The sequence below is a fragment of the Dermacentor silvarum genome, chromosome 11 (genome assembly GCF_013339745.2).
Source record: "Dermacentor silvarum isolate Dsil-2018 chromosome 11, BIME_Dsil_1.4, whole genome shotgun sequence".
Classification (NCBI taxonomy): Eukaryota; Metazoa; Arthropoda; class Arachnida; order Ixodida; family Ixodidae; genus Dermacentor; species Dermacentor silvarum.
The window spans coordinates 121418980-121429640 of record NC_051164.1 but is presented as its reverse complement, the minus strand read 5'-3'; the positions used below and the strand labels follow the sequence as shown (position 1 = coordinate 121429640).

General features: G+C 40.8%; 1 protein-coding gene across 1 annotated transcript; it reads right to left on the bottom strand.

The window, feature by feature from the left end:
- Positions 1 to 240: 240 nt before the first annotated feature.
- On the bottom strand, positions 241 to 7570 carry LOC119432381 (uncharacterized). Its single transcript, XM_037699547.2, has 5 exons — positions 7392 to 7570; positions 4163 to 4271; positions 2525 to 2622; positions 1247 to 1466; positions 241 to 426 (listed from the first exon to the last, which is right to left on the bottom strand). The coding sequence occupies exons 1-5, from the start codon at positions 7503 to 7505 to the stop codon at positions 344 to 346; spliced, it is 624 nt and encodes a 207-aa protein (XP_037555475.2). The 5' UTR covers positions 7506 to 7570; the 3' UTR covers positions 241 to 343.
- Between the last annotated feature and the right edge of the window lie 3091 nt (positions 7571 to 10661).

Below are 10661 nucleotides of genomic sequence, written 5' to 3'. Positions count from 1 at the left end.
TAGATTGCTGGAATTAATAGCATTCCTATAACAAAATTGGCCACCACGTGTGGTAACATTTTCTGATGTTTGATGACAGTCAGATCTTATTTAAACATGTTACCTGTGCCTGACCGTCCTTGGTGTTTGATATATGCAGCTTACATACATACATAAATATATCAAGCGTAGGTGCCGCACGTTTTACAACACGTACATGGGCCCATACATATGCTAAACATTAAACATTTCTCAATGAAAGAAAGTTGACAATAACATTTATTAACACTTTATACAAAGCAGAGGGAGGTTAAATGAAAGGAAGATATTACATCTGCCTGGTTACAGATGTAATATTTCCCTTTCATTTAATCTCCCTACTTATCATTGAAGAGAGGCTGTTTTTGAGGTGGAGGGTCGTGGTGCTGAAATGACTGCACGTGTACCCTGCGTGAATGAAATAACAGAAAATTAACAAAACTGTATCCTGCATGAATGAAAGAACAGAAAATTAACAAAGCTTTCTTAGCAATCAACCACAGAAATACACACTGTATTTACCCAATTCTCAAACCAGAAATGGCGTGCAATTGTGTAGAATACGAAAACTGCCTCCACCAGCTTTTGCAACAGCCTACTTCCAGAGCTAGTGCCATTATTACAAGGTGGTGAGGGAACAAACTTTTCACATAGGTTAGTGATAATAATGTGCCAGATTACTTCCTAAGGCTAATTCAAAAACATTTTATTTGCTCATTAAGCTATAGCAGCAGCCACATCAGAAGACAAACTGGTGCAGTAGTTGTTTGAGCCATGCGTAATCATCCTACTAATGACTTTCACAGTCAAATATCAAATGCAATAGAATGCGTATGGAGAAACATGTGGTCCACAGACAGCGAAAAAAATTGCCTGATAGCATGGGAACAAATTTACATCCCGTGACAATAAATCTGCATGTTTTTCAATTGTAAAATCCTAGTCTTGCGTCAAATATTCTGCAGGCTTTACGTGTCCAAGCCACGCCATAGCAGGAGGCTAAGGATTAATTCTGACCCCCCACACCCCGGGATTCTAACATGCACTCAATGCACAGCACATGAGTGTTCCTGTATTCCGTCACCATCAGAATGAGCCCACTGCAGCCTTGATAGAACCCACAACTAGACTAGTGCATTGACTTGCTAAAGCCTAAAGGTACACATTTCTACAGACACGGATCACCTTTTTATGTACGGTGTCTTTGTGGTTTTAAACTATTACATACCTATGACTGCGTTCAGCCTCAAAGGGTCAAGGGCCTCTTTCAACGGGCCATCTTTGTTGGAGTTCGAACCTTTCCCGTACAGGGACTTGCCCCGCAACTCCTCGTCCCCAAAGACGGGCCGCAACAAATTGCGGGCAAATTTTGTGGGCAGGCCATTGCAGTGTGCATGGAGGCGGCTGAGCACAGTTTTTTCCACAAGCACACATCCTCCGATGTCCACCTGCATAATGAAGACAAGAAAGAGACACATTAAGATTTCCTGAATTAAGATCTATGTACATACAAAGCAGGTGTTACAATGCTATAGATGTCAGAAAAACTTTCACTTGGTCTATTAAAATACTGAATTTTGTTTCTAATCATCCTTTCTGTATCTATAACCATCTAAGGTCACATGCCCTCCTGCATTCCGCCAAAAACATATTCATTGACCTGACCTGTCAACACAAGCAGTTGAAAAATACTACAGTAGAAACCAGAAACTAGTACTGTTTGGTGAAATATGCTAAAAATTATTCTATTATTCGAGATGTCCACTTTTCATTTCAGAAATTCGAAAAGTGTTCTGTAGACAGGCATTTTGATCTGCAGTCACAGCAAGAATCATCTGCGCCACAGACAAACAAAAACGTTCATGATGTTTACTCATGAAGCATTCACGTTTTGGCGGCCAATATTTTGCTTTCCATTACATCAATAAGTGGGTGGTGCTAGTGTGCAGAGGCCTAATTATTCCTGCAGGTTCAAAAAATCAGGCTGAGAAATCAGACAGGGGACCCTGTTTTGCTTTTCTTGCTTTCTTATAAATAAACTGGCCCCAAATGAATAGTAAATTTAATAGTGCCTATACGAAACTTACAAATGAGCTCTAAAGATATGGCATATTACGGCTGTGAGTATTGGCGAACAATAAACACTGTCCGTGATTCTTGGAACTACAAAACTGCAGATTGACAACACCTCTTCATAATGCCAGTTTATATGCCAGACCGACACTACCGTAAAATTGACTAGCACGGTTGACTAGCATAGCAACAGTTGATGTTCATTCTTGTACCCGAAAATGAAGCAAAATATTCACACAGACAAATAATATCAGCAGAGTACGAGAAATGTACTGACAGCTGTAAAGTTAAATTACTTTGCATAATATGACCAATATGAAAGTGTGCCGGCAATCTAAAGAAGCCTAGTGACATGCAATATGCAACACAAGAATTTCCAACTCTAGTACAAATATGAGCATAAGCGTTTCAAGAAGCCGGTCCGGTATCTTACTTGCTCGGCCTGCACCACTTGCGTGACCTTGGGCGCCTCCGTCAGGTTCTCCAACTTTCTCACTAGCTTTTTTGCTCGTTTGAGCATGGCAAAGGAGTCTAGAGCAGACACAAAAATAGGGCAGAAACACGCCATCAATTTATGCATAATTGCACAGAACTCATGTTACATGTCATGAACCTGTTAAAAATAGTTGATGTACCATTCTGGTCTTGTTGAGACATGTGAAATGGTTGAAGTCCCGTTTGGAATTTAGCATCATATAGAAACTGAGTTAGCAAATTAATAGCAGTCAATTAAACGCTGGGTGTACTAGCCAACACAAAACAAGTTTTAAAGAAAAGCTTTATGTGCACAAGAAAGCAACTGTCTAGCGACCTCCCGGGAGTAGAAGCCTCCAGCTGTCTTGTGTTTTTATTAATAAAGTAACTAGTAGGGAATGATTACTATCAAACATTTTTAGGGCCCCAATGACAATGCAATGCTTGCAGAGCACATCTGCAAACATCTCTTCGAGTTGTTTGTAATGTGGTACCTTTTGCATGGCTCTTTTTTCGCTATCTTATACCACTGTGGTGTACTAGCACTGGGCTGCAGTTGCTTTTTAAATGTGTTACAGGCTTTCCCTTGGGAATGCAAGAAAGAACTATGCAAAAGGTAACACGTCAGACAATTAATATAAAAGGTCTGGTAATCAGTAGTAATAACACTATTAAAAGGAAGCTTTAGCTCACGGCCAACTCTTAATTTCCCATTTAAATACATGTAATATGCCCAAATGCTGTAGGCTTCTCCAAAGCGTTGCTAACAAGATACAGTTGATCTTATCTGCCACAGATGAAATCAACTGTAAATCAAATTTTTACTTGCTTTGTGTTAGCTGGGACACCCCAATATTTCGAAATGTTCAGTAAAATAATGACTGCACAAAAATGAAGATTTGACCCCAAAAAGAAGCATGAATCTAAAATATTCCAATAAAACAATGATAAACTTAGTTTGTGCTACACCACCTAAACTGAATATTGAATATTATGAGATATATTCCTAGCTCATTTTTTATTGGACATAACCTGCAAAGCACCTTTAACTTTATTTTTAGCCAAACAAACCTTGGGCTGATAAGTTTTCATGTGCTATGTGCTTATTAAACCTACCTGCCACAATGTTCTGGCTACTTTACAATTTTTTTACACAACTGTGGCGTAACTTACTGGAGAAAAGACACTGACTGCATATAATTAGGAATTGTCACTGCAACAGAATGCTTGGAACCATCCTGCATCTATTAAACTGAAAAATGGCAAATACAGGTTCCAGTGAATTAAGAACAATTCAATATTTATTCATGCCAGACATTTCACAAAACACCTTGAGTGATTTTTAAAAAAGAGCATATCAGACAATGACAGGCAAATTTTAAAACATTTGTGGTGGCAGATATTATCCCTACACAATATTCACTAAAACGATCATTAATAAAAAAAACTTGCAATGCAGGTGGCGATACTTGTTACAATTTTTCTAATAGCCATGTTCGGCTCCCGCATAAATACAGCATATGCAGATATCTTGATCAAAAGTATGTGAACAACAGCAGCAAACATCTGAGAGAATCTGTAGAAATAGATATCTCACCAAGGTTGTCATTGGCCGCTTGAAGTTTTTCGGTCAGGTCTTGAACCTGGGCCTCTAACAAGAGGACCTTTCTTGAGGCCTCGCACTCGCAGTCCCACCCGGCTTCATACTGTGCCCAGAAATATTGCTTGAGCCAAGACGACCGTTTTATCAAGAATCAAATGCAGAGGGTGAAAAAAATACAATGGCTTTCTTTAAAGTAAACAGTGCCCCACCAAAACCTATCTGACCGTGTTTGACCTTGAGAGTAGCTTCAAAGCACATGAAACAATCGACCAAGCCACACATGAAAGACCTGACTTTGAAAACAAGCACATGCGACATTCTCAACATCAGGTGCAATAACTTTTTGCGCATATGAGCAACTCAATTAATGTAGAAAACATTTATGTAGCCGTATTATTCTCCAACTTCCCACCTAAACAAAATTTCTCCTATTTCTCGATCTGTTTCATTGTAACCTATAGTCTTCCGAAAACTGTCACCGTTACATTATTGGATATCTCCAGCACTTTCAAGAAACAACAAAAACAGAACGATAGTGCTAAGATGCTCGTCTAGAACTGATTTTACTCTGAAAAAATGTATCACACGGCAGATTGTGTAACGGTAGTGAAAGGTACCCTTACAACATGTCAATTATGGAATAGCCATTCGACCTTTTTGAAGAACAACCAACCAAAAAAGCCAATTGGCACAGTGTCGAATAAATAGAGCGTAGCTGGTGTTATGTGCATCATATGGCCCTCCAAATGAAAATTGCCAGAATAGCTTTCTTATAGTTAGAAGAATGGGTTTCACTGTGCATCTTTTCTACTCTTTTAACTTGCAACAGCTGCATTCGCATGCTTGGCAGGCTTCAAGAAAGCAATAAATAAGAAAAGATGGCGGAACAAGCACATGTGAGAAATACCACACCTTAGGACTTGCGCAAAACTAAATCAAAGCCAGTGATGGCGTCCAGATGTCCTTTGCTTTTAATTTACCCGATCTCTAACATAACTATGCCTTGTTCAAGAGAAAGTCATTTTACCTACCAACCGTGGAATCTGCTCTTCAGATCGTGAAGGGATGCAAGGAAGTTCCCATGGTTGAGTACGCAACTTACAAAGTACTTCTGAGTGGTGCGATCAAGATCTATGCTAAACTATGTGCAACCAGACATTATTCAGTGCCTTTTGATTGATCCAACAACCTCCTTGAGTGAGCTCTGTGCCATGCAGGTACGAGGAATACAGAACTACAGGACAAACAGCACAAACAACAAAATAGTACAATAGCAGTACATACGAACACCCACTGGAGAGAAGTGCAGCAAAAGAGCAAAAACAGAAAATGCCAGACCAACAGCACTGGATAATTCTTGGCTATTGCCACTCCATTTACTTCCACAATGATGATAGCACATTTTTAATTCTTGCTTCAGTTTTACTAGCAAGGCAGCATGTTCGAAATGACGCTCTTGTTCTTATGCTTTCTTTGGTGCAGGCTTGGTGAAATTTGCAGCTGAAATGCAATTTAGAGAGAATGGCACAAAGGAATGCTCTTGGTATAATTTGGCACAAGTGTACCGCCACTGACATGTGGTTCTTGCCACTTAACACATATGCGTAGCATGCAGCCCATGACAGATATGTTCTAATCTATTTAACATTGTGATAAATGACACATTCACACAACTATCACCTTCTTTTTTAGCACATTATGCTTGATTTTGTCAAGAGAAGATGAAAAGAGCTAATTAACTGATCGATGGTCTCTAACACAATCAAAGCTCATTTGGCTTGTTTTGTGCATGCATGCTTGCCTGTAAAAAGTTCTAAACTGTTTGTGAATGGCCCACATTAAAATCTAGGGACTACTGGCTGGGAGGCAAAGTACAGTGCATGAAGGGTGAGCTTTCTGTAACATATTGGAGCCTCAGTTTTAGCCTCAATGAAGTGAAGCGCAGTGGATGAAATCATAGCAGCACTTCCGCTGGGGCAGAAATGAGCCCAGTTATTGTGTTCTATGTGCTCTAGCTTTCACAGAACAACAGCTAGGAGATGTTTTCGGCTGTTTCACTGCCGAATAACCTGGCACGTATGTGTTAGGCGGTGCATAAAAAAAATGTTGCTGCAAGTGCAAGACAATGCTCACTTGTTACATGCAGAACAAAAATAGTTTACAATACAGATCTGTTTAGTACAGCTTTTGCAGTGCTGGTCAGACAGGGCACTGCATTGACGCAAGAGTCCCATGTGCAGGAGCAAGCTCTAATGGTGCTGGGACCCCTTGCAAATCATATTTGCAGGTGTGCGCATTCCTTTGAAAGCTCACATGTTTTGGTGAAGCATGAAGGTGCAAAAGGAAGACAAGATGAAGCATAATGTGTTAAACGAGAAAGTGGTTGTTGCATGAGCAGCCCTTTGATCACACTGTCAAACAAAATATATAATTTCTGTCAGGGCTTATGCAATATGCGTACGTGTTGAGAAGCCGATGTTGTGAAAGTGCCTTCCACTGCAGTCGACATGATCTGTGATTAAATGCATTTTTTTCAACTAAAATTAGCTGCATACCAACAGCTTTGCACTATTGCACCGTTCTTGTTATTTCTTAAAAGTGCCAGTGATATCCAATACTGCCACATTTACAACTAGCCCTATTTTATGCGATATGTGCTTGTACTTAGAAATTAGCGCTAACACTATAGTGTGCTATATTTAATAGGACTATGGTTGTACAAGCATAGATCAGTTTTGGAAGAAAGTGCCTTTTAGCAAAATTTATTAGCCCTAATTTGACTCTCACGCCGAGGTAATTTCAGAACAAAAGTTACTGCAAAATAACTGTTTTTGCTGTTACCATCATATAAAATTATATAGTTAGTCTTTTACTCATTTTGCTCATTGTATCTTGCCTGTTTATCCTGCTCAACCCATTCCCTCTGTGTTGCCTTCGGATCACGAGGGTATAAATAAATAAATAAATAAATAAATAAATAAATAAATAAATAAATAAATAAATAAATAAATAAATAAATAAATAAATAAAACTCCAATGTCCGCTCACACGAAGTTCCAGTACACAACTGTTTCACACTGCATGAAGCCCATGCTATTACGTCCGCGCGCCCACGCGCTCTTTCTAAGTGCGGCGCAAGGGCCAGTCCGCGGTCGTATGCATCAAGCTGAACTTTGGCAGCAGCAAGTTAATGACAAAACGAAGAAAACATCTGCCAGTGTACCTTTCTTTTTGTCATCTCCAGTCCCCGTGGCTGATCACCCCTTCGCTGCAGGGCCACTTTGACGAGCTGTGTCCTTTTTTTCTCCATGGACTTCAGCACGCCTGCGTATTTCATTCGTACAACACATTAGCGATTTGAAAATTTCTAACTACCGTGCCACTCGGTACTCACCGAAATCGAGCAGCTCTGCCTCCACTGGCGGCGAGTCAGCAATCCACTTTATCGCAACAATGTTGCCCCGGACCTGATCAATATAATTTTCTTCCGTCATCAGTAGGAACCCCAGCTGCGCGTCTACGATGGCGCGTATGGGATACACGTCCCACGACTCTTCTGTAATCCACTTGACTAGCACGTGCGTCATCGTTCAATATTGCCGCTCCGAAGTAAGAAAAAAATTACATAAACAAAGTACGCACGTGGAAAATGCAAGCAGCTTGGGAAAACGTCGCCTATAGGCCTGCCTCAATACTTGATACCAAGCCCTGCGGAACATTGGCGCTGCTATCGAGACACCCTAGCACGGTGGCACATACGCGAAAACACGCATAATTTGAAAGTACCAACTTATAAAGTTGATAAAAAATTAAGTCATCGTGTTTAGAAGGACATATAAAAGAGATGACGTTTTTCTAAAATTATTTGTCATATTGCAGAAAAGCCACTAAACGAACTCAAAAAAATAAAAGAAAGATTGACATCTTTCGTAGCCTAGCCTAGCTAAGCCATAGCCGCCGCAGCCATTTGCCCATATTGTCTATGCAACGCGTGGGTATGGCACCAAAAAAAATATAACGAATATCTTTGGAATTCGGACGCTGAAGTTCCGGTTCGGTCAAAACATCGTGCCAAGACATCAGCTGCTACTGACGGTGCGGACGGATCTCCACGACACCGCTCTGAGGACTCTGCAGAACGTTTACGAACGTGCTCCCAGGTAGAGACGACCCGTGAGAGCTGTGAAGCGCTATCGCTCCGTCCCGATCCTTTACAGGATGAAGGCGTCCTTGTGGATTCCGATGAGTCATGTGAATAGAATTTAGACACACTGGAGACTCGGTGCAGCACTGATAACTTCGATAGCTCAATTGAAAGTGAACTATACGAAGCAGCAGGAGGCGAAGAACCAGATAGCACACCGCCGGAGACGAACGCTGACCTGGTAAGATTCTAAACTTTTTTTTAATGAACAGTACCCACGCGTATAGCCTAAGTTTTGCTTTGGGAAATAAACCCTATCGCGTATATTACGTTACTGAAATTAGGTTCTTATTTCATCTCCAATTTTATATGACTCAATGTCGGGTAACATACAGAAATATTTGGCTCCAAGCCGTTAGAATTAACGTGAGTTCAGGTAACATTGCAGATGAAATGAAGGATAAACATTATAATGTGGGCACAAGAAAAAAAAATCCCGAAATGAGGGAAAGAAGTTTCATGTTCATTTTTAACAATTAGTTGAGCTTTCAGTGGTAACGAAACACTATTTGTAGTAGGTAGCAAACAGTCAGTCGCCGTATGCAGCGGTTTGAGTTGATTATAGGCAGTAGTAGTCTCACTTACGTACAAATACATAGTCCAGAAGGAACTGTTATAAATTAGGAACATGAAATTATCCGAAAACAATGAAAACATTGTAATTTAGGACCTATTAAAGCTTGTTTTCACTAGCTTATTAAGGCAGGCTATTATAAGTTCAGTTTTGATTTACGCAATGTGTAAGTGAGGCAGGTTGAATTTTTTTTATAAAATGAAACTGTTTCTCCCCTGTCACAGGACCAACCATTGCACCCGGGCTCAAAAGTTACAGTAGCAGAAAGCCTTCTCCTAATCATGGGGCACATCATTCGCCATGACGCTTCAAGAGAAGCAACTGAAAGCCTCCTGAAACTTCTCCATGCACTCGTTCCCATAGGAACTCTACTGCCCACATCAAAGTATACCTTCTTCCAGCATTTCAGTGGTGTTGACACAAAGAAAGCCAGGCACTTTTATTGCAACACTTGTTCATTGTACCTTGGCCCTCTGGAACAGGTTGCAAAGGTTACATGTAGCAAGACTCTGCTTCAGGTGTCTGACCTTGTGAAAGAATCATCATTTTTTTGTCTTAGACATTGACGGTCAAATATGCGATTTGATGAAAACAGGGCGTATCATACCTGTTCAACAGTCAGCTTCATTTGACATTACTGATATTCGAGACGGTGTGGGTTATAGGAAGCTTCCTCTTTCCACAAGTGATGTTAGTTTGACATTCAATAGAGATGGTGTTTCACTCTTTGAGAGCAGCATCTACGGAATTTGGCCACTTCTTGCCCAAGTAAATGAACTGCCATTTAAAGAGAGGGCTAATAATCTTATTCTAGCTGGTTTGTGGTTCGGTAAACAGAAACCTGCTATGAACACTTTTCTTTTACCTTTTGTGCTTAAAATGAATGAGCTTTCCTCTAGTGGTGTAAAGTGGCTGGACAATCAAGGCTGTGAAAGAACCACAAAAGTGTATCCTGGGCCTTGCACGGTCGATAGTGTAGCCAGGAGTGAAGTTATGGGCATGACCCAATTTAATGGGAAACATGGCTGTGGTTGGCGCGAAGCCCCAGGGCAAGTGGCTGCCCGAGGTAATGGCCACTGCCGTGTTTACCCTGTACTGAAATCTGTTCCTAAGCTGCGCACGAATGACTCTCATAAAGCATGCCCACAAAGCCAGAGCACAAAGACAGAAAGCAAGTTGTGGAGTGAAAGGCACAAGCGTTCTCACACTTCTGGCTTCCTTCACTTTTTGTTCTGGCTTTGTGGTCGATTATATGCATGCTGTGTGCTTCGGTTTTGTTAAAGCCACAACTTTAATATGGCTGAAGTCAAGGGCGTCCCAGGGCTTTCACCTTCGTGATCGCTTTGAAGAGGTTGATGGAAGGTTGTTAGGCATACGTCCTGTCTGGGAAATGTCTAGGCTGCCAAGATCTCTGAAGGACGTAAAATATTGGAAATCTGCTGACTGGCGAAACTGGTTACTGTTGTATTCACCTGTTGTTCTATCTGGCTACATCCCTTCAAGAAATGTTAAGCATTGGTTGTGTTTTGTCGACATGATGCACTGCATGTTGAGTGACCGGATCGCGCTTGAGAAATTACATGCCATAAAGATTCGAATGTTAAAGTTTCTGTGGGAATATCAGGAGCTCTATGGCCTTAGTAACATGACTTTTATTTCGCATTTGCTTTTACACCTGGCTGACAGTGTGAAGGAATGGGGACCTCTGTGGGCTT

Bases quoted from the DNA above. Each gene is read 5' to 3' on its own strand.
- LOC119432381 (XM_037699547.2), bottom strand. From the start codon at position 7,505: ATGAAATACGCAGGCGTGCTGAAGTCCATGGAGAAAAAAAGGACACAG. The intron at 2,623-4,162 runs GTGAGATATCTA...TGTCTGCTCTAG, and splicing joins AGCGGCCAATGACAACCTTG to ACTCCTTTGCCATGCTCAAA. The intron at 1,467-2,524 runs GTAAGATACCGG...TTCATTATGCAG, and splicing joins AAGTGGTGCAGGCCGAGCAA to GTGGACATCGGAGGATGTGT.